The sequence below is a fragment of the Muscardinus avellanarius genome (genome assembly GCF_963383645.1).
Source record: "Muscardinus avellanarius genome assembly, chromosome: 3".
NCBI lineage: Eukaryota > Metazoa > Chordata > Mammalia > Rodentia > Gliridae > Muscardinus > Muscardinus avellanarius.
In genome coordinates, this window is record NC_137788.1 from 106,143,107 (window position 1) to 106,167,121 (window position 24,015).

General features: G+C 42.8%; 1 protein-coding gene across 1 annotated transcript in view; it reads left to right on the forward strand.

Moving 5' to 3' along the window:
- Positions 1–18,330, forward strand: part of TTF2 (transcription termination factor 2) — a gene marked incomplete at both ends in the record, with an annotated part of 42,272 nt that extends 23,942 nt beyond the window's left edge. Inside the window, 12 exons of the mRNA XM_080691511.1 lie at positions 292–397; positions 1,960–2,141; positions 2,854–3,007; positions 3,330–3,421; positions 5,600–5,682; positions 6,091–6,224; positions 7,290–7,460; positions 9,737–9,795; positions 10,965–11,115; positions 12,778–12,860; positions 15,107–15,181; positions 18,186–18,330. Of these exons, the coding sequence (XP_080547637.1) occupies positions 292–397; positions 1,960–2,141; positions 2,854–3,007; positions 3,330–3,421; positions 5,600–5,682; positions 6,091–6,224; positions 7,290–7,460; positions 9,737–9,795; positions 10,965–11,115; positions 12,778–12,860; positions 15,107–15,181; positions 18,186–18,330 (1,435 nt within the window). The remainder of the gene's footprint in view (positions 1–291; positions 398–1,959; positions 2,142–2,853; positions 3,008–3,329; positions 3,422–5,599; positions 5,683–6,090; positions 6,225–7,289; positions 7,461–9,736; positions 9,796–10,964; positions 11,116–12,777; positions 12,861–15,106; positions 15,182–18,185) is intronic.
- Positions 18,331–24,015: the final 5,685 nt, after the last annotated feature.

Genomic DNA, 24,015 nt, shown 5'->3' on the forward strand with positions numbered 1-24,015 from the left:
ACTGTGAAATGTCAATTCCCAGTCCTATCCAGATCACATCAAGCCTAATGACCAGAGAGTTTTCTTTCAGGCTCATTGATGGGCAGAGGGAGGCTGTTCTATGTGAAAGATAGGGAAGCAAAGTGGGGAAAATTTACCTGTGTGTGGCATGGGTGTGTGTGTTAAGGATTTAAGTTAACTAATTCTCTGTTTATCCATCTAGCCCCAGGCATTTTTACAAAGCTGTGAACTCTGCCTCTCTCTGTTTTTAAAGGGATTGCTTACTCTTTGTTTCCTGTTGTGTCTATGCAGCCTCTCGATGTATGACGTCGTGATCACTACTTACAGCCTTCTGGCCAAGGAGATTCCCACAGTGAAGCAGGAGGGAGAGGTCCCCGGTGCAAACCTCAGTGTAGAGGTGAGACTTGGGGATGCCAGGCAGGTGGAGCTGAGCCACACATTGTGTAATGGGAGTAGTTGACAGCCTCAGAAATAGCAAAGGTACCTTCCCGTGAGGACAGGGGCGCTCTAACTGTTCCACCTGTGGAAATGAATGTTCTTTTCTCTTTTCCACTTTGCTTTTCCTACACAACCATCTCAGTGTTAAAGGCTGATACTTGGCACAGAGTTTCAGCTGTCTTTTAGAACTACAGGTAACTACACTGCAGTTGTGGTGATAATAATCAAAGTGAGGTATAAACCACATTTGTTGCTATTTTTATCTTAGAGTATGTGGGCTACACTCTCATAGTATTTTTTATATTTAGTGTGCAAACTGGTATTCTGATACTGGTGTTGCCTCTCCTGCTTCCCATTGTCACATTTAGAGTTGTCCATTGTTGCTGTATGTACACCTTGTTGTAATTATGTTTGTTTTTCTACCCTGCTAGATTTCGAGTTCCTGGAGAGTAGGAACTGCCCTTTATGTCTGACTTGGTATCTTTGTCTCTAAAAGTAGACTTTCAGCCAGGCACGGTGGCGCACGCTTGTAATCCCCGCGCTTGGGAGGCAGAGACAGGAGGATTGTGCATGTTCAAAGCCAGCCGCACTGGCTTAAGAGACCCTGTTTCCAAATAAAAATATAAAATAGGTCTGGGAGTGTACCCTGGAGGTAGAAGGGTTTCCAGGAACCCCACTAAAAAAAAAAAAAAAAAAAAAAGTAGACTTTCAGTAATCTTTATCAAACTCAGTAAATATTTTATTGAGTGAGTAAATTTGCAAGCTTAATACCTAGTATAGTCTTGGCCTATAGCCTTTGCTGAAATGTAGGTTGAGATAATAAATGAAACTCAAATTAGAAAACATTTTACTAGCTATATGTAGTGGAGTATGCCTGTAATCCCAGTACTTGGGAGGCTAAGAAAGGAAAATTGCAGATTCCAGGACAAGAGAACAGCATCGCCATGCACTGAGACTCTCAGCTACCTAGTGAGACTCTGTTTCAAAATACAAAATAAGCCGGGCGTGGTGGCGCACGTTTGTAATCCCAGCATTCGGGAGGCTGAGACTTGAGGATCGCGGTTCGCGGACAGCCTCAGCTACTTAGTGAGGCCCTCTGCAACTCAGTGAGACCCGGTTTCAAAATAAAGATTAAAAATTAGGTCTGGGGGTGCAGATCGGAAGCAGAATGCCCCTGGGTTCCATCCCCAGACCCGCAAAAACAAAAAAACAAACAAAATACAAAGTAAAAAGGGCTGAGGGTGTACACCCTCGGCTCAATCCCCAGTACCAGACATATATGCAGAAACTGTTTTACTCTTAGGTATCTTAAACTCAGGAGCTAACCCTCTCAAGTGACTTGTTTATTGGAACCAGTTGGGAGGGTCTCCTCTCGGTTTCTCAGCTCTGTTCAGTGTCACTGACCTGAGCAGATTGGAGGGTAAGAGCAGGTCCTCGGTACTTGTCTGTTACTGCCCCTCGTCTCCTTGTGGATGGGTATGTTTCCACACTGCTATTGGATTCCACTTATGTTTCTCCCAGGGCAGCTCGACACCTTTGCTTCGAATAGTGTGGGCTCGAATCATTCTGGACGAAGCTCACAACGTGAAGAACCCCCGAGTGCAGATGTCCATTGCTGTGTGTAAGCTGCAAGCCAGTGCCCGTTGGGCTGTCACGGGAACACCCATTCAAAACAACCTCTTGGATATGTATTCACTGCTGAAGTGAGTAACCTCCTTGGGATCATGTGAGCGTGAGCCCTGTCCTAGCCCTTCCTCACTACGTCATGTCTCATGATAAAGCTCAGGTGTATGCCAGATTATCTTTCTCATGTAGCAGATGGCAAGCCTGTCAACCTTTAAAAGAGCAAAAGAATTGATGTTTATGAGAAAATATCTGTTGATTGGCTGATACAGGGCTTTGATTACAGCTAGCCTTTATATCTGCATAAATATAGGAGAGATTGAATTAAAGGAAGCAGAAGTCATCTCTTTTCAGTCCAGGGGATGTTTTGGGCTGCCTCTGCTGAATAACATATGGGCGAGGGTCAGGACTATAGCTTATTGGAAACAGATAGAAAAGAATGCTAATTTTAAAATACTTCCTTTGGTCAAGTCATAAAAGGATATGAAATTTCTTTGTTAGCCTTTGAAGCTATCAGAATAAATTCTAGCTTTTGGTTTTAAGTCCTGTGGTGATGGTGTAGATGTTGTTAATGGAAAAACTCATATTTTTATAATGTGACTTTTATGATTGACGTGGATCCTTTTGATCTGTCTAGCAGAGATTTACTGTGAAATTCACTCTTACACATGATTGGATGACAGATGTAACAAAAATTCTGATCTGTTTTTATCTTGTAAGTGACTTTGAACCTTTTCTTTATTCCTCCATACCTTTTCCCTATTCTGTGTCCTTCCTTCTCAACACAAAAAGATTTCTTCGGTGTTCTCCGTTTGATGAGTTCAGTCTGTGGAAAAGTCAAGTTGACAATGGTTCAAAGAAAGGAGGGGAACGGTTAAGTATTTTAACCAAGAGCCTTTTGCTGAGGAGAACAAAGGACCAACTGGACTCCACTGGCAAACCCTTGGTAATCACGCTTATCCCTGCTCCTGGGGGAGGCTCGGGAAGGAGGATGGCCACACCCGTGTCGGGTTGAGCAGCTGTCTGCTGTGCTCCAAGGAGCCTCTGAGTCTCCCAGTTTTCTGCAAGGAAGCCCCAGGGTCGCAGTCCTTGCCTCTAGTTATAGCAGTCCTGTTGTGCTGTGTGCTCACACAGTGTTGTTTTTAGGGAAGGGTAGAAGCTGCTTTTCAGGGTTGACCAGATTTCCAGTGTGAATCTGTGGGGTTTACTCTGTAGTATTTAGTTAATCTGTAAAGCTTCACACCAGCTTTTTTCTTTTATTCTTCCAGGTGATGCTGCCCCAGCGTAAATTTCAGCTGCACCGTTTAAGGCTTTCTGAAGATGAAGAGACTGTTTACAGTGTCTTTTTTGCAAGATCAAGGTGTGTGCAGTTAGGAAGCACCTTCTCACATGCATTGTCGTTTATTCCTGTCTTTGCTTGGAAATGGGTGCAGGCCAGATTTCCTAAGACTGAATTCATGGTATGATTGGTGTGTTAGGTATCTTTGTTCCTTTGGGTCCCCTTTCACTGCTTCTCCACTCCCTGGCTCGTTTCTATCTCATTTGCCCATTGAAGGCAAAATTTTGAACTTAATTAAGAAACTTGTTCATTGGCTTCCTTGCGTGGAAGTCACAGGGTATGTGTGGCCAGTGTATGCTGCATGGGTCTGCTCCTCTCGGGGTGGTGTCAGAAAGTTGTATCTTTTTTTTCTTTATACTTCTATTGGTGCTGTAATTGTATTTCATAATGAGATTCAAAGTGATACAAATGTACATGCACTTGATATATTTTCCTCCATATCCCACCTCCTCTCCTCTACATACCTGTTAATGAGATTGGTAGTGATACTGTCATATGTGAACAGAACATTATTTTGAACTGTTCCCTTCCTTAAACCTCATATTTCTCCACCCACCTCCCCCCCCAATTCCCTCCCACTATTCTAATTGTCTTTCTCATTTATCTAAAGTCCTTTTTATTTTCTCTTGTCTCTCTAGCTTTCATTTATGAAAGAAAACATGACCTTTGACCTTTTTTTGGTGGTACTGGGAGTGGAACCCAGGGGCTTTCTACCTCCAGGCTATACTTCCAGACCTATTTTACACTTTATTTGGAAACAGGGTCTCGCTAAGTTGCTGAGAGCCTCACTAAGTAGCTGAGGCTGCCTTCGAACCTGCGCGATCCTCCTGTCTCAGCCTCTCAAGCACTGGGATTACAAGCATGCACCGCAACACCCAGCTGATCTTTGACTTTTTGAGACTGGCTGATCTCAGCATAATATTCTCTAGTATTATCCATTTTTTTGCACATGATATAATGTGCATGGGATTATATCTCTGAGATATACCCCCAGCTCTTTTTATTGTTTGTTTGGAGACAGGGTGTCACTGGGTTGTTGAAAGTCTCTCTTTGCTGAGGCTGGTCTTTAACTTGTGGTCGTTCTGTTGTAGCCTCTCAAGTACTTGGGATTACAGGTTTTGTATAACCATGCTCAGTGATCATTCCTCTTTATGGCTGAGTAAAATTCCATTGAATTTTATACCACATTTTTTTACCCACTCATGATGAACACTTGGGTTGGTTCCATGAACTGGTTATTGTGCATCATGCTGCAGTAAGCATGGGTATACATGTATCATTATAGTATTCTGACTTTAATTCTTTTGGAAAGATAAGAGGAACCCCGGCATGATAACGCATGCTTGTAAGCCCAGCATTTGGGAGGCTGAGACAGGAGGATTGCGGTTTCAAGGACAGCATCAGCAAGTAGTGAGACGCTTAGTGAGGACCTTTGCAACTCAGTGAGACCTTGTTTCAAAATAAAGAATAAAAAAAAAAATAGGACTAGGGGTGTAGCTCAAAGGTAGACCGCCCCTGGGTTCCATCCCCAGTACTGCAAAAAAAAAAAAAAGGAAAATTATATCTCTTTAGCTGGGCGGGGTGGCCCACACCTGTAATTCCACTACTTGGGAGGCTGAAACAGGAGGATTGCAGGTTTGAGAATAGCCTCAGCAACTTAGACTGTCAGTAACCTAGCAAAACCCTGTTTCAAAACAAAAGAAGGCTAGGAGTGTAGCTTGGAGGTAGAATGCCTTTGGGTTCAATCACCAGACAGACACACACACACACACACACACACACACACACACACACACACACTATTTCTCTTTGACCTTTGACCTGTCACTCAGCATCTCATTAAAATAAAAAGTAAACTGCTTTGTCATTCTTCATGTTTTTTTCTTTGCATTTTCCATAGAACTCTTGTTCTTCCCTGAATTCTTGATCTTTTTCTCCTACTTAGTACCTCTTATTTCCAATGTGATATTTTCTCTTTTTATACCTTATATGTATTAGCTGATTTTATAAAACAATTGTTTTTTTTTTAATTTTTTCTGTGTTACCTTTGGACAATGCTTGCTGTGAGCATGCCATCATTTAACAAGTCCACTTCTATAATTTCCCAGGATGCACCATGAGCACAGTTAGCAGTGACCACTGTAAACCTGTTTGGTCTTGGTGACCATTATCTGTGATCTCTTTCTTGATCTGAGGCAGGTCAGCTCTGCAGTACTATCTAAAAAGACATGAAAGGGAAGGCAACCAATCCGGAAGAAGCCCTGATAATCCATTTAGTAGAGGTAAGCTGGGTGACACTCATAAGTATCACTAATGAAAATAGGGATTTGGATTCAGTTAATATAACAGAAATGAGAGGTTATGAAGTCTAGGTATGAGAGATTAAACTTTAGCTAATAACTTCAAACCAGAGTACAACATACTGATCTGCAAACACAGACCTGGTGATTTAAATTTCTTTTTAATTGCTTTCTAAATGTGCTTTATTAAAATACATATAGATCTATAAAGAAAACCAATTATTTTATTTGGCTTATTACATAAATGAGTTAAAGAACCCTATTACTGAATTTCAAAACACACAATATTTAAAAAGTCTCATTTGGTTCCAGATTCTTCCTCTGTTTTAAATCCTGAACTATTTCCTGGGTTTTTTTTTTTTTTTTTTTTTTTTTTTTTTTTCTTGGCAGTGGCACAGGAGTTTGGGTCTGGTGGGCCTGTGCACGTCACAGCAGCAGATCTGCAGACATCCAGCACCGTCCACATACTGTCCCAGCTGCTGAGACTCCGACAGTGTTGCTGCCACCTTTCTCTACTGAAATCGGTAAGAAAAGGCCTCTCGTAGTGTCACAGTTTCAGTCTCTTGCACCTGGGATACAGTTTGCTAGATCAAGAGAAATGGTGTTTGTGGTTTTTTTGTCTTGTTTGATTTTTTGGTGGGGCAGAGAAGAGAAGAAACTTGTTTATTTTGCTTTGTTTTATGTTAAACTTTATTAATTTTGATGGTTCCAATGGCATTGAGAAGAATATACTTTTATTGTTGGGTTTGTTTCAGATGAACTTGGCTTTAGAATGAGAAATGCTATTTTGTTTAAAGGAAACTATTTGTGAGTGCTTTGATTTCAGAATGTCATAAAGCTAATTTAATTATTGGTGTTTGGTATCAAGGGTTTTTGGACTAGATGCAAAAACTCAAGTAGGCCTACAAATTGAGAAGTTGCCTTTACCTTGGATAGTGACATCCAAAATTAAGAGGCACATGCTATTCATTTTTAAGCGGGGTATGGTGGCGCACTCTTGTAATCCCAGCATTTGGGAGGCTGAGACAGGAGGATTACGGTTTGCAGACAGCTTCAGCTACTTAGTGAGGTCCTGTATAACTCAGTGAGACCCTGTTTCAAAGTAAAGAATAAAAAAATAGGGCTGACGGTGTACAAAAGCTGTATTCATATATTTTAACTATCAGTTTTCTAATTCATTGTATTGTCCTACCTGGGACGAATGGAATGATCATGTAATCTGCTTGGCAAATCTTTAAAAATTTTTGAAATTTAGTTTACCTTAAATCTGATGAAAAAGTTTGCAAGATCATACTTTCTTTATTTTGAAACAGGGTCTCACTGAATTGCAAAGGGCCTCACTAAGTAGCTGAGGCTGTCCACGAACTGCGATCCTCCTGTCTCAGCCTCCCAAATGCTGGGATTACAAGCGTGTGCTACCACGCCAAGCTGCAAGATCATACTTTAAGCAGGGCTTCTTGAGCTATTGAAGAAAAATGACAAGACATTTGCTCCATGAAGTGCTGAGCACTCATAACCACATCAGTAAGTAAGAAGCCTGCTGCCTCAGCTGCACACCGACTCCCGCCCCCTTTCTCTGCTCCGCCCAGGCCCTGGATCCAACAGAACTGAAGAGCGAAGGCCTGGACCTTTCCCTAGAAGAACAGCTCAGTGCTTTGACCTTGACTGAGCTTCGTGACTCAGAACCATCTCCCACTGTTTCCCTTAATGGCACATGCTTCAAGGTGGAGCTTTTTGAAGACACACGAGTGAGCACCAAGGTACTGTTGCCACCTCTGTTCTAAGAAATTTGGATTCAAGCATTTTCCTATGCTGGAGACCACATCTGTCTGAGTGGGCTCAGCCATTTGATGACTGGTAGGACTATTAGATCATAGCTGATCGGACTCTCCACTCAGTCTTAACCTTGTATTATGTCACAGAGAACACTCAAGCCTTTTTACAGAGGGGGCTCTCGGAGAGTGATTCGGGACAGCTCTGCCATTAAGGCAGAGATTTTCCATCATCGATTACTAGGGAAGGAGGCCCCCAGGTTTAGTCTAGGGCTGAGGCCTAAGCAAGCGAGCAATTTGTTTAGGCAAAGCATGAAAGGAAAACCGCAAAGGTCTGACCCTCGGGACTGATACCTGGGAGCGGCCATTTCCTTGACTTGTTGAAAGGCTTCTATCTGTGCGTATTGTTTCCTACACTCCCTTCTCTCTTCGTTAGTCATTCTGTTCTATTTTTATCAAAGCTTTTTAAGGCTAAAGAGTTCTATTAGAGGAAGGCTGAGCTGTACTGCAACTTGAGACCTGTCCTTCTGTTGGCTTGGAATATGCTCCATTAATCCTGCACACCCTGAAAGCAGGGCCTGTTTTTCTGTTATAATCTTAAGTTGCCATTCTGAGCCTCGCCCTCTCTTCTGAAAGGCTTAAACAAAAAGTTAACTAGAAAGGAGGTCACTGCTAAGAGAATGAAGTTATTTTTAAAAAGAAATGCTGCCTCTTAATTAAAATTTTAAAACACTTACCTAGGTCTTTACCACAAATAGCTGAGAGAAATATAAAAAGAGCCCCATATGTGGTCAGAGTTCTAGAACTCAGAGTTAGGGATTGTGTTAAAACTTATATTCCTAGTAATATGTTTATCTTGTCTAGTACTCAGGTAACATTTATTGACAAGGCTTCTTAACATAGCCCCATTAATGGTAGTTCAAACCATGTGAGGTTATTTCATGTAGGGAGGAAATCTTACTGAAACTTGACTCCAGCTCAGGGACCATAAATCCAGCCCTCCTACTTCAGTTTTCTCAAAATGCCACCTGCTGGCTCTTTTCATATGAAAGTCATGGCACCTTCCGCAACTTCAAGTTGCCAAGACACCAGGCACTTGATGTCTTTGTCCTGTTGTTAACAAAACCCGACGCTTGCTTTTGCTCCTGCTCATTCAGGTGATACAGTCCTTGCCTCACTTCCAGCGCAGGCAGCGGAATGTGTGTTGAGCCTGGGAAGCAGCCTGGTGCTGGCGGGGCTCTGCAGGGCCCCTGCCACGACAGCAGCCTCGATGTGGGGAGTAGTATGGCCCAGTGTGTCTGGCTCAAGCCCCTCCTTACTGATGAGGCATCTAGGTTCCATTGTGGAACGGCCTGGTGATGCAGAGCAAGGAGAATATTTGTCTGATAGATTTCTGGTCCAGTGTTCTTTCTCCTCCACTACTTAGGTGGTGAACTCTAAAGGCTTTGGAAAGGTCTTCTACTTTATCAGTCAGGAGAATGGACCCAGCTCCTCTCCACAGGCACGCACTCTCGCTCTTGCTGACTCCTTCCATGTGGACTTCAATGCACCCCGAGGCCAAATACCCTGAGAGCTTGTTTGAAAGCTTTAGCCATTTCTCCTCGGTCTAAACAGGCTCTCTTCTTCTTTTGAGCAGCCCTTAATGTGGGCAAAACTCTTTTACTTTCTTCTTCTGCAGATATTAGGACAGTACTTTCTTTGTTCCAGCATTATACTGGGGCTAGTATAAAAATGCTCCGGGCCTGTGCTGCCTTGGACTCCTTGGAACTTCTCAAGTCCTAGAAGCAAGAGATGAGTGATAAGCAATTAATACATATCATGCTTAGGACCACACTGTGTAGGAGAAACAAGAGGCGCTGTGGCAGTGCACAGGCAGTGGGCACCTGGCCCATGCATTGGGGGTCGAGGAGCCCTCCAAAAAGTGACCAGTGATCTAAGACAAAGGGGATAGAATAGATGGAGTCAGGACCAGGAGTGGCTTATCAGAGGAGGGCCACAGTGAGAGATGAGCCTGGAGAAGCAAGCAGAGGCCAGAGCAATGAGGACCCAGCACGTGGTTTAAGGAGTTTGGACAGTATCCTTGGGGGGTAGGCAGCCATGGGAGGGGCTTCACCCAGGAAAGAGAAGTGACTGAGCTTATGAAAAGCATGGCAAGGTCTAGCCAGAAGCAGAGGCTTTCCAGGAGGAGGCTCTGTAACTCGGGCAAGGGAAGGTGGAGCTAAGCGACTCACTTAAACCTCAATGTTAATGTGACCTTTTCCCAGATATCATCTCTGTTGGCAGAGTTAGCAGCAATCCGAAGAAATTCAGGGTCCCAAAAGAGGTAAACATGTCGCTTCATTATCCAAGCATTGGTTATAATTAAACAAGGAAATTTGATACTGCTGATAGGCATAAATCTTAAATTTTTATATCAAGGACTTTGAATCATGCTCAGCAGAAAGCACTGAGGTTATATCACAAATTTCCTGTGATTTCTAATTAAAATATTTGTGGTGCAGATTGAAAAGGACATCCTAGGGGATCAGTGTAAGCTAGGCCTCTGAAACAGTGTTGAAAAGTAGGGACACATCTGAAAAAAGCCAGGGAGTGAAGGAAATCAGACAGGGAGGTGCACCAGGCTGCCAGTGCTCTTACATGAGCACTTGGAGATGGGATCCCTTTGTTATCACCTGTACTCTACATACGTTACATATCTGCACTTGTATATATGAAGTACTTTAATGTAAAAATGTGAGGCCCTACTTAAAACCTGGCCTGGGGTTGGGAGCCCCAGCAATGTGTTGTTATGGTAAATTCAGAGTCTATGTGGCTGGTATCCATTTTTGCAAGTCCAGATCTCTGGAGGAGCAGTAGGTCCCCAATGCAAGGAGGCTGGAGTCGTTAGTCTCATCTAGCCACCACTTTTTTCTGACTTTGTTTAGTATAAGATTATAATGAAGTCTGGAAATAGCAGGAGGCATTATAAAGCTATCAGTTAACATAAATGTGCACCCATATTAGCTTCACAGCACTGCGTGAAGTACTAACACGAGCTACTTGTGAAGTAAAGAGCTTAGATTTGGCTTGTGGTTCTGGAGGCTGGAGTCCAAGACTGGGTGGCCCCATTCATCAGGCCTCTGAGGCCAGCAGGCAGCATCGGTGGGAGCACATGTTAGAACAGGTGGCCATGTTTCAAGCTAGGAAGCAGAGAAAGAGTGAGAGGAAAACACAGGGTCCCTTTAGAGGGCACCTTCACTGACCCAAAGACCTTCCGTTAGGCTCTAGCCCTTATGGGTCCACATTATCTAATACTTCCACCCTGCGACCAAGCCTTTACACCTGGATCTTTGAGGGAGCTCGTCTAAACCGTAGCAGCAGCATTTTCCCTTAGGTAACAGAAGGCTTTTTCTTGTCTGCATCTGGTAACTAATCTTAACAGGGACATTGAAACCCTACAGATGAGTTCTGGAATCTTTTGTGGTTTGGTTGTTATCTTACTCTTCTTTCCAGTGTCATTGTCTCTCAGTGGACCAGCATGCTGAAAGTTGTAGCATTGCACCTTAAGAAGCATGGACTGACTCACGCCACCATTGATGGCTCCGTCAACCCGAAGCAGAGAATGGACTTGGTGGAGGCTTTCAACCACTCCAAGTGCCCCCAGGTACAAGCTGGTCACAGCAGAGCTGTGTAATTAAGGAGCAAATTGTTCTCAGGTATAGAGAGCATTCTAATACAGCAGCTCACCTTAAAAAATATTCACAGCCTTGATCTTTCCAAATGTTTGCGATGTATTAGACATTTATTGGGGTTCTTATCAAAGTGTACAAGTGCTCTAAAGAGAATAAAATATGAAGACTCAAAGGAGGTTCAGAGCATAGCTGGCTAGGATCAGGAGGAGGCAAGCCTTGATGGACAGGAAGGATTTTAATAGGAAGTATGGAAGGAAAGGGAAGAACAAAGTCATCTATTTGTAGATCATAAGGATTGAGAAGCAGTAGTTGAATAATAGTTGAATGATAGGCAGGAGAATCATTATAGCAGTGGAGGGCCCGGGCCTGATGGAGTAGACACAGTCTGGGTAACGGACAGTTCATTGAGCTGACCACCTCCAAGACTCTAAATTAGAGTATTCATATACTTTGGCAGGCACCATTAATTTTTTGAAGATGGCACCAATAAAAATTGAGATGTGAGAGTTTTTGAAAGGGGAAGCATGGGAGATGAAATCATGATGTTTTACAATGTAACCACAGGAGGAAATTTTATAGGAACACATTACTTATCTGTTTTGCTCTTGGGCTTGAACCTGAGAAGAAGGAATGACATTATGCCAGGCAGTTTTCTTTCACTCTCTCAAACGCCTGGGTTAATCAACTTAAAAAGAAATGAGAGTCATCTGGGCTGATGTTTTTAGAGATTTTAGTGTGTGATAAATTGGCCCCATTTTTAGGCCCATGGCAAGGTAGCACATGATGGCAGGAATGCATAGTGGAGCAAACTCACCTTGTGGCCAGGAAGTGAAAGAGAGGAAAGGGCCAACGCTCCGTGATCTGCCGGGGTCTAGCCCTAGCAGAGTCAGGGTTCGTGTGTTGATGAGGGGGAAAACGAGGCCGATAATGAAGAATGACCACACGAAATAGATTCAACCTTCTTCATTTTATTCAGGATTTGTTATAGTTTTTATACTTTATTTTTTGGCAGGAAAGCCAGAGTATAGTCATGCAAGCAGGATTGCCAAGGACAGTAAAAGTTATTATTTTCTATAAAGTTTAGGGCAAGGCTGCCAAACATTTAAATAATCATAGTGTATTTTGTCTCACTTCACAAGGCTGACTCAAACTTATTCATACAGTGGCTCTAACTAAGGTCAGTTTGAACTTAATATTTGGCCCAATAACTTTATCCTTGGGAAAAAATCCTTGCTGTTTGAGTCTCTCACAAGCCAGTGCCCATCAGTTTTAGTTATAATGTTTATACATAAAATTTCAATTATACATATTAATCCAAATAATCCTAAAATAATCTTTTGAAGAAAGGAATGCTAGACATTCTTCATGGGGGATCTACACCGTTGCGGATCCCCTAATCGAGCTTTCTCAAGATCTGCATGATACGCGGTAGCAGTGATCCTTTCAAAAGCACGCCCCCAGTGACCTAAAGACCTCCCATTAGGCCCCAGCCCATAACAGTTCCACTGCATTCCAGTAGGGCCACGCTGTACTAAGCCTCCATGGACCTTTGGGAGACACTTTAGATTCAAGCTGTAGCAGATGTCTTATGATGCCAAGTCTGTGTGAGGCTCATGGTCTGTTTCCTTTTGAAGGTTATGCTGATCTCTCTCTTGGCTGGAGGTGTCGGTCTAAACTTGACTGGAGGAAACCATCTTTTTCTTTTGGACATGCACTGGTAATGAGTCCAGATTTATCTTGAGTTGCCACCGCATAGCAGTGGGCTAGCGGGGCAGCAGGCTTCTTATATTGAGTGTGTTCTGCTTGTGTTATGGAGATGCCTCTGTGCATAAGGACATATCTGTAGATGCAGATGTGAACAGAGTATAGGGCTTGTTAATATCCCTGAATTCCTGATCAAGCTTCAAATGATGACTTAAAATAGTTGACTGACTTTATTGTTAATCTAACATCTATTGAAATAGAAACTGGACATAACAGCTTTTCCTCATGGCCAAGAACTGACATTACTCAGTTTGCCTTTTCTCCAGAAAACCATTTTACTTGTTTAGATCCAAGAAAAGTCTTAACCTTAGAAGCACTACTCCAGAACCAGAGATGTAGCTTCGTGGTAGAGCACTGGCCTAGCACGCACGAGGCCCTGGGCCTCGTCGCCAACACAGCAAAAGAAGAAAAAAAATATTATTTGAAAAGGAAAAGGAATTTTACTGGGGTTCCTGGAAACCCTTCTACCTCCGGGCTACACTCCCAGACCTATTTTTTTGGAAACAGGGTCTCTTAAGCCAGTGAGGCCGGCTTTGAACCTGCGCAATCCTCCTGTCTCCGTCTCCCAAGCATGGGGATTACAAGCATGTGCCACCACGCCTGGCTGGAAAAGGAATTTTCTAATTATGTTAAAAATATACAGCCCTTTGAGCTGGGTGTGTTGCACACTTGTAATCCCAGCATTTGGGAGGATGAGACAGGAGGATCGCAATTCGCGGACAGCCTCAGCTACTTAGGGAGACTCTTTGCAATAAAAAATAGGGCTAGGATGTAGTAGCTTGGCAGTAGAATGCTACTGGATTTTATCACCAGTACCATACAAATATATGTATATATATGCGGGTGTATGTGTATTTATATATGTTTATATATGTGTATGCACACACACACACACACACACACACACACACACACACACACACACACTTTTGGATTTGGTTTGTGTAGTGTCAGTGCCAGGAACATAACATCTGTCCTGGTACAAGATGAGTAAGTTAATGTGTTACTAGGAGAAAGTGTCATAATTAGAACCCATTTCTGGTTTTCCAATTATGCAATGAGGGATTGCTGTACCAGCCACTGTTGCTGGTATTATTTGTCTAATTCTCCAGGCAGCTCAGATTGGTACAAACAGACCCACTTGTTATTACTTGGAACTCCCGTATTCACAGGAATGAGGAAAGCATACTAGGAATTATGCTATATTCTGAAACAGTAAAGTATTACCTAAGATTTTCATGACACTTTCTCCTAGTAACACATTAACTTACTCACCTTGTACCAGGACAGATGTGCTCCTGGCATTGACATGATACATACCAAATCCAGAGGGTGTGTGTGTGTGTGTGTGTGTGTGTGTGTGTGTGTGTGTTGCAGTACTGGGAATGGAATCCAGGGGCAGTCTACCTCCAAAACTGAGTTTGAATTGATAATGAGAATCCATAAAGAAGGGAACAGCATTAAGTCTCCTTAGTTGAATCATAGTATTAATTTTAATAAATTAAAAAGCATAGCTATTTCAGAATCTTAGCTAGCCCTCATGTTTCCAGGTAGTGGTCTGAAGCCTCAAAGGCTGAGATTAAGTTCTTGCTCAGGGTCATCCAGCTACTAAAGACTATGCTGAGAGGGGTGGCAGAAGCCTTTAATCTTAGTACTTGGACGCCTGAAATGGGAGGATCACAGGTTTGAGGCCAGCCTTAGTAACTTAGCAAGGCCCTCAGCAACTTAATGAGACCCTATTTCAAAATAAAATAAGTAAAATAGGGTGTAGCTCAGAGGTAGAATTCTCTTGGGTTTTATCCCTAGTACCAAATGAAAAAGAAAAAAAGACTTTGCCTTCTGATTTTGCTTCATTACATCAGTTACCAACTGATGATAGTGCTAAGAGTTATTATTAGCAGCCTGACCTGTTTGTCTTTAGAGGCAGGATGATATCTGGCACTAGCCTTTTCTAGGGTACTATAGCCTAGGATAGGAGTTGACCAGCCTTTTCTGTAAATATGTAAGACTTTGCAGGCCTCATCACTATCTGGTACATATTCTTTGCATTTTGTTTTGGTTGTATGAAACCCATTTAAAAATATAACAACCATATTTAGCTGAAGGAGTATACAAAAATGGGCTGTATTTGGCCTGTGGGCTATAGATTTATCTCTGGTCTGGGATGTCACTAGCTCCAGCTTATCTCTCCTTTGATAGGAATCCGTCACTTGAAGATCAAGCTTGTGACCGAATTTACCGAGTAGGGCAGCAGAAAGATGTGGTCATACACAAGTAAGTGAAGGTGGTCCCAGGACCCTTCCCATTGTCTTTTCTTGTGAAAATCTTCTTTGAGTAGTGTTAAAGCAGAATGTAAAGTATTTGATGATCACTTTATTAATGAATCTCCTGAGGCATAATCTCAGGCATCCCACAGGAAAAAAGCAACTTGAGGTGACCTTGGAGTTGATGACTGCCAAAGAACAAGCTTGTGTGTGAGGTCTTGGTCAAGGTAGCCCATGACAGGGCTCTCTCTCTCTTCTCTTCTCTTCTCTTCTCTTCTCTTCTCTTCTCTCTCTTCTCTCTTCTCCCTTCCTTCCTTCCTTCCTAGCCTGTATTAGAACATAATCTCAGATTTAGAGGGATATTGCAAGTAAAGTACCAGAAAGTTTCCCCATTTTGTGTGTGTGTGTGTGTGTGTGTGTGTAGGCCATGCATGGCGGCATACACCTGTAATCCTTGTACTTGGGAGACTAAGGCAGGAGGATCACAGGTTTGAGGACAGCCTTCAATAAGTAATGAGACTTGCAGCAACCTAGTGAGACCTTATTTCAAAATAAGAAATAAAATCAGGCTGGGGTATAGCTCCAAGGTAGAATGTCTCTGGGTTCAATCCCCAGTAACAGACACACACCCACACCCACACCATATACACACATACACAAAGCACACATTGTAGACATGATGCCCCTTTATTCCTAAGTGCTTTAGTGTATATTTTTAAAACTATAATACTACTTAATGATGTGTGTGTGTGTGTGTGTGTGTGTGTTACTAGGGATTGAGCCCAGGGGCACTCTACTTCCAAGCTGCATCTAGGTTGTTGAGCCTCACTACATTGCTGAGGCTGTCTTTGAACCTGATCCTCCTGTCTCGGCCTCCCAAGTCTTGGGGTTACATGTGTGTGCTACCATGCCTGGCTCTAAGTACTCAGTGATTTAATACTATTATCAGCAGACGTTATTCATTTTCACCTCATGTCCCAGTGATATCCTCCATAGCAGAAAAAAAAAGATCCTAGATCTAGAAGAAATTGTAGCCTGCAGTTAACAATTTCTTCTCCTTTAATCTGGCAGAGTTTTATGACACTGACTTTGAGTAGCACAGACTTAGTATTTTGCAGAATATTCCTCTACTTAAGACGTTCCTGTCTTGAGAACACCAGAACTAGCCTTAACGCTGCCGTATCCCACCCTTGCTGCGGCCCTGTTTTTCTTCTCCCTTTTCATGACCAATTTTCCTGAAGAATTTAGAAATCCCGGTCTGTCTTACTTGCTTACCTCCCACTCATCCTTCAATCTTTGCAAACTGGCCTTCACCCTTATGGTTGCACTTCAGTTGTAAGATAGTGATTATGTTAGTTTTCCTGTCTTTTTTTGGTGTGTGTGGTACTGGGAATTGAACCCAGGGGCGTTCTACCTCCGAGCTACACCCCCAGCCCTATTTTTTTTATTCTTTGTTTAGAAACGGTCTCACTAAGTTGCAGAGCGCCTCACTAAATAGCTGAGGCCGGTCTTGAACCTGCAGTCTTCCTGTCTCAGCCTCTCAGGTACTAGGGGTTACAAGTGTATGCCACCACGCCTGGCTTAACTCTCCTCTGTGCTTGTGGCATATATCCCTTCCTTCAAAATTCTACCTACTCCAGTAAGTTATTGCTTACCTCCCACTCATCCTTCAGTCTTTGCAAACTGGCTTCCAAACTTATAGTTGCACTCTCTCCTAAACTTCAGGCCTAAATATCCAAATTCCTGCTCAATGTCCTAGTTTAACGACCACATACTCATTTGTATTCAGTCATATACTTATGCATTCAGTTCCTCAAATGAATACCCAGTGAGCACCCTCTGTGTGTAAGTAGTTACAGTTACAGGATTAAAAGGTTGCAAACTGAAGTTGTCTTTGTGAACAGTAGCACTCTTATGGAATCATGTGGCCAGAAACATGACTCCTCCCTGGCTCTCCTTTTCACATGCCAAGCCCTTTAGTCCCGTTTCCGGAGTGATTCTGATAGCCAAGCCTTGCTTCCCATCTCTGCTGCCTCCTCCCCTGTCGCAGCACCACTGAGTCCTGTCCTCTGCATCACCACCAGAGAGTTCTTCCTAACCAGTCAGTCTGATCCGAAACTGCACTCCTCAGATTCTTCAGTGGCTCTCACTCCCTACAGACAGAGTCTAAACGTTTCACAGGACATGTACAACCACTCGTGATCAGGCCCCGCCTGCCCTGGAGCTCTTGCCACTGGTCAGGAAGACCGGGTAACATGATTCTTTTCCAACACACCACGTTCTATAGCTCAGCTATGGCTTTACACATATTCCCATTCTCTCAGATGCCCTCTTCACTGTCCATCTGACAAACCCTTGCTCATCTTACAAGCACACATTAAGAGTTAACTCTCTAACGGAGCCTCCCTTAACTGGATAGCTCTCCTCCTTTGCACACTGGGCATATTTCCATTGGAGCGCTTGCACAGATTATTATTCTTATTCCTTCTTTCTTCTTTCCTCCTCTTTTTCCTCTTCCTCCTCCTTCAATTTTCACATCTCTCCTGTGTTCTTCAGAACAAAATTATATCCATCTCTCCTACCCCTAGCATTGTACATGATACTCAGTACCCTGCTTTCAGTGTGAATTAGCCAAGGAATCAGACATTCTATACTTAAATTAGCACACATACCTTGCAGAAACTTGATAACCTTTGATGTCTCCTGATCTTAATCATGGTGGAACTTCTTGTATGACAGCTGGCTCTTTATACTTTTGGATAGGAACACTTTTTGCACATTTGGGGGCTTTCTCAAGAACTCTCAGTTTTAGAATGAAACAAAATGCCAACCTGAATCACATATTTTAAATGGGCATATATTTAGTCAAGATGGTTTGGGTCCCTAAACAGGGTTCTTAACCAATCTCAAAACTACTTGAAGAAATCTCATTAAAAGCTGAGCATCAAGAAGTTTATGTTATTAGATAAGCTGCTTTGGGTTTCTGATAGTTTGCCGATTTGCTTGGTTTTTAGATTTGTTTGTGAGGGAACAGTGGAAGAGAAGATCTTGCAGCTCCAAGAAAAAAAGAAAGAGTTGGCCAAACAAGTTCTGTCTGGAACTGGAGAGTCCATCACCAAGCTCACCTTGGCCGACCTCAGAGTCCTTTTCGGCATCTAGCCTTCCGTCTACAGGGGCAACAGGACGGTGCCATGGCTGGTTCGTATTAGTATCTGGGACTAACTCCTTGCTTATCCCTGAGCTGTTCTTGAATTCCATTTCACTGGTAAGCCTTTCACCCTCCGCAAATGAGACGTACTCTCATCCCTAGACTCGAAGATGGGTTGTCAGGTTAAACTGACTAATCAATTGTGTTAATGGATCAGCTTCCCTAATGAGTGCAGTAGAGACTAATAAATTATTTCTGATAAAAGAAGATACCTTGGGGTTAGACGGTTTGGGAAGACAACTCTGGCAGAGTCACATATAAGCTTCAGTAAAGCTTGGAAGCCCCGTGTTGCCTTTCAGTCCTCAGCTGATGGGAGAAGCTGGATTATTACCTCTGGCACAGGCTCTGTCCATCTCTTAATTTCTCCTTGCTGGTGAGGCTGCTGCTGTGAGCATCTCTGTGGGCTGACCTGAGTAGATGCCCCTGGTCAGCCATTCCTTTCCAGCTGCCTTGGTTCTTGCTCTCAGGATGATGGTCAAGAGATGCTTTACCCAAAAATAGATGTCAAGTATCTGTATCACTGTTTCATTTCATAGCCATATATCATTCAGTATTTGTATCATTGCTTCATTCAGTAGTATATCATTTGTGTATATGTCATTTAGTTCTGGTTTTCACTGTATCATTTGGTATCATTCTGTATTTCTTTTAAATCATGTTGTATTTGTATTATATAATGTATTATTTCATGTACCATTTTTTACAGTGTTTGGGTTTTTACAAACTTACACTGTCTGTAGCATTTAGTATTGTGTAACTTAGTATTTGTACCATTGTATCATTAAGTATTTGTTTTATTATTGATTACAGTCTAATAAATCTGTGTTTGACAGTACAGTGGAGATAATGTTTCGTGTTATCAAATCCCCTTTTTTTTTTCCTGGACACCCAGAGAGACTGCACTTCCCAGTCCTTGCTGCAATTGACAGGGCCCATACTGCAGTGAGTTCTCATCAGGGGAATGTGGAGAGAAGCAGCGGGAGGCATTTCTAGGTGTCAGATGTCCCTCCATGCTGGTCTTCCCTCCTCAGCCTGCTGGCACAGATGGGAGGCCACAAGGCCTCGGGGAATGCTTATGTCACTGGGTCAGGAGTTCTTAACCTAGTTCTGGCCATAGACCTTTTGGTTAGACACAGTCCCTGACTCTGGAATAAAACCTTCCCCATACTCACCTCCTTCCTTAGCAGCCCACCTACATTGGATTACAACATGATGAAGCAGTAATTAGCCAGACATGGTGGTGTACACCTGTAATCCCAGTGCTTGGGAAGCTGAGACAGGAGGGTCAGAGGTTTCAAGGCCAGTCCCAGCAACTTAGCAAGACCCTCAGCAATGTAGCAAGATGCTTCAAAACAAAAAATTAAGAGGGCTGGGTGTGTAGCGTGGAGGTAGAATGCCTCTGGGTTCAATCCTCAGTAACACACACACAGTTATTTTAAGCCACTAAGATTGGGGGGGTGGTTTACATAGCAGTTGGTGCCCTAATACTAATACTTGAGACTTTTATTCTTCAGAAAACTGTTCAGGTTTCCTTTTTCCCATGAGCAATCATTCACTGCTAATTTCTACTAGAAAGAATCATAGTTTTTCCTACACAGAAATATTTCCTCCTTTAAGTTTGGTAGGGAGACAAAGCCCATAGTTAATTCAGCCATATCGGACTGACACACAGGAGTATTTATTTATTTATTTACTTTTCTATTTTGAAATATAGTTATATCTAGATGTATTTATTTAGATAAATATACAATAAGCAGCAGAGATACACCTATCTATAGAGATACACAAATAGATAAATAGACTCATATTTATAGAAGACCAGACTAGAAGATACTATACTGAAATGTTAACAATGCTTCTTAGCTGGCCATGGTGGCACATATCTGTAATCACAGTAGGAGTATTTATTTTTAAGCAAAGCTTTCTTCCAAGGAGAAAAGCTTAAGGCTTACAAAGGTAAATATAATGTGGCCTGGTGGGGACAGTTCTGGTGGAACTTGACTTAGCTCTAATTCTAGTTTTACCTTCTGGGCAGGGTATGGTGATAAACACCTGTAATCCCAGTACTTGGGAGTCTGAGACAGTAGGATCACAGGTTCAAGGCCAGCCTCAGCAAGTGAGTGAGCCTCTCGGCAACTTAGCAAGACCTGGTTTCCAAATAAAAAATGAAATGGAGCTGAAGGTATAGCCCAGAGGTAAAAGGCCACTGTTCCATCCTCAGCACCACAAAAAATAAGAAATGAAAAACAAAAGAATTAACTTCTCCACATTTTGACTTTCTCATATGTAAGTTGGGTATTGTTTTCAGACCATGGCAGCTACAATGAGGTCCCTAATCAGATCAGGAAACAACAGCTGCAAGATCAGCAACCAGGGTGAAGACAGTCACCTGCAAATGGATGGCTCCCTGGGCAGCAGGGACACACGCACCTTGGCTCTGTCATTAGCTGGTGTCCTGGTATTAGGCAGTTACACAGCTGTAAGTTGTGTGGCTAGCATATATCTCATAGTAAATTCCTTTACTGGGAATTTAATAACATATACACACTCTGATCAGGTATATCAATAATGTCAATCAGAAGGGGGCAAATGAACATTGTTATTATCTATTGTCTGAGCACTGGTGAGGGAAGGAGGTCTTAACTTTCAGAAGGTTCAAGTGTTTTGGATTTTGGAGAGAGATTCAGGGATTATAACCTATAATCTTCAGGTATTCAAAGCTCACTGACAGCCGGGCGTGGTGGCGCACGCTTATAATCCCCGCGCTTGGGAGGCGGAGACAGGAGGATCACGCAGGTTCAAAGCCAGCCACGCTGGCTTAAGAGATCCTGTTTCCAAATAAAAATATAAAAAATAGGTTTGGGAGTGTAGCCCAGAGGTAGAAGGGCTTCCAGAAACCCCAGTACCACAAAAAACAAAACTCACTGACAAATGTAACTTATAAGATTCTTCCTGATAGCTTAAACACTTTCTGGTTTTCCCTGCCCTAATGGTAAGCTAATAGCTACCCACTTATGTCTTAGGTAGGTGCTCTTACAGCAGTGAGACGTTATTGATGTGTTGTGGATGCAGAAAAAGTAGAACCACCATCCTAACTGGGAGGAATATACCAAACACACATTCTGTTTTGTTTTGTTTTTATTTGTTTGTTTTTGCAGTTCTGCCTCCAAGCTACACCCCCAGCCCTATTTTTTATTCTTTATTTTAAAAAGGATCTCACTGAGTTGCAAAGGGCCTAAGTAGTAACTGCGGCTGTCCGTGAACCACGATCCTCCTGTCTCAGCCTCCCAAATGCTGGGATTACAAGCGTGAACCACCAAGCCCAGCTCCAAACACATTCTTATCCTCATCCTTGGATGGAAATGTCTTGTAAACTACTGTAAGTGGCATTCTGTGTCCATCTCAGGCTTGTGTTCACCGTAGCTGGTGCCAGTTGGTTCCTTAAGCTCTGGTGTGAGGAGGTGGGTGAGTCTCTGCACCTTCTAGTGACGGGCAGCATTCCACGACATAGTGAGCTGGTTAAGGAGCTGCACTGTGAATCCTGCCAGTGCCAACCAGCCTTGCTTTATGTGACACCACTTCTGTTGTCTTCTCTTTACGTCTGCTGGCCTCCCTCACCAGACTTGGGCATGGATGACCTGAGGTAGTAAGTACTTTATAAAGGGCTAGCAAGACGGGTGTGGGACAAAGTCTGGGAATATGATGATGAAGAGCATGAGTGCGGCTCATGTTCAGTGTCTTTCACCAAAGTATACGCTTCTGAACATCAAACTTACAAGTTATTTCTGGTGTGGCAGAATTTCCTTTATGGAAGGTCTATAGTTTGACTTTTCTTTAACTCCACTGATTAAACACAAACATGTTAAACACCATGGTTGGGTGGAATCCTGGGCTCTTTAAAAACCCCCTCCAGAACTCCAAGCGCCATATAGTTATTTCCTTGAATGTGCTTTTATTGGTGCATTGTAATCACACAAAGCAGTTCAGAGTTACAGGGGGATACCTACACACAGCACAGCAGCCATTACTGACAGCAACAGGTAGAATGCCCTGCTATGACATATGACCCCATTCTCTGGTAATCATGTGTGGTGATTTAGTATAGCTATGAACACTGGGTGGTCTCCTTCGATTATCCCTTGCTCAAGAAGTGATTTTTACCATGTTCCCAAGGTGAAGTCATATTCTCCAGAGATAATCATGGGGCCACCAGTGTGCAGTATGGCCTCTCTAGTTATCTAAAATGTTAATATCTACCCTAATGCCTTGAGAGAACTGGGTTTACAAAGCAGGATGTTGTACTACTATTTGATATACAGCATTTGGCCCTAGGAAAGTACAGAGAACTAAAAAATATACCTGCAGACACAAAGAAAATTACAAAGTTTAGAATTCCCAGCCATATAACCAAGATTAAAATGTTTTCATCAATAAGAATGAAATTAGGGTCAGTTATAAGACAACACACTGCAATAGTGAGTAGCTGAGGGACAGAGGCAGAACACAGTCTGTTTACTAACTTGAGCTCTTCCAGCCATTTTGCACAGCTAAATTTGAGTGAAGGCAGAGACTATGAAAGGAAGGCTGGGGAGAACACTTCTATTGCTCAATTACTCATACCTCCATTTAAAAATTCTAGGTCAAGCACCTACTGTGCCAGGAACTGTTGGGCACTGGAAATCCAAGGATGAGGCCATACCTGTCATCCTGAGTCTAGCAGGGAGCTGGCATTCATCAAATATCTGCAGCCTGTGCAGGCATGGTGGTGAGTAGTCATGGAGAGGATAGCTGTGAGGGCTGATGGTGGCTCTGACCTAGTCAGGGAAGAACTTTGAGGAAGCAATTCTATATCCGTATGCAGGAAACAAAGCAGAGAGCAAAATGCCTCTTCCTACATTCTGCTCCTAATTATCATTTACTCATCAAACCATCTCTTAATTGAGCTGAAACCTAACACAAAGGTATACATCCTCTGCAGTTGAGATGAGCAACAGTAGCAATTTAGAGATCAGAGAATAGGTAGGCTGACAGATCTATGAGTTTATTATCCAAGCCAGCCAAGGTGTTTATCCTGCTGCACCATCCCAGAGGACAGAGGCTCTAATTGATGGTTTATTCACCTGTAACACCACCAGCGTGACTTATAGCATCATGCTGCACCTTGCTGATGCTTTAATGCTCACAACTCGAAGATGATTTCCGAAGCATTCCATTCCGCTGGGATAATTCCTAAATCCTCGGACTCCTTTTTCTTCACCTGGGAGTCTTGAGCTCTGTAGACTACTCCTGCTTTACAGGGTCCTTCAAGCAACCCAGGGTGGTTGAATTAAATTGGGCTCAGACTCCATTATTTTGCAGGCCAAGGAACAGCCCACATAAACTTTAAACATTTGTAACAGAATTGTGACCATTAACAGTGTTTAAAGGCTAAGGCCTTAGCCAGAACCTAGACTTCTTTTTTTTTTTTTAATTTTTTATTGGTGCACTGTATTCATACATCATAGTGGGATACAAACTTTTGTAGACATACATGCACACATCACCCAGTCAGCCCCCACCCGATCCCCACCCCATTCTCTCCCCATCCCTCCTTCCCATGCTTGGCTTAGTGGTTGACATCTAGTATTATAGCAATT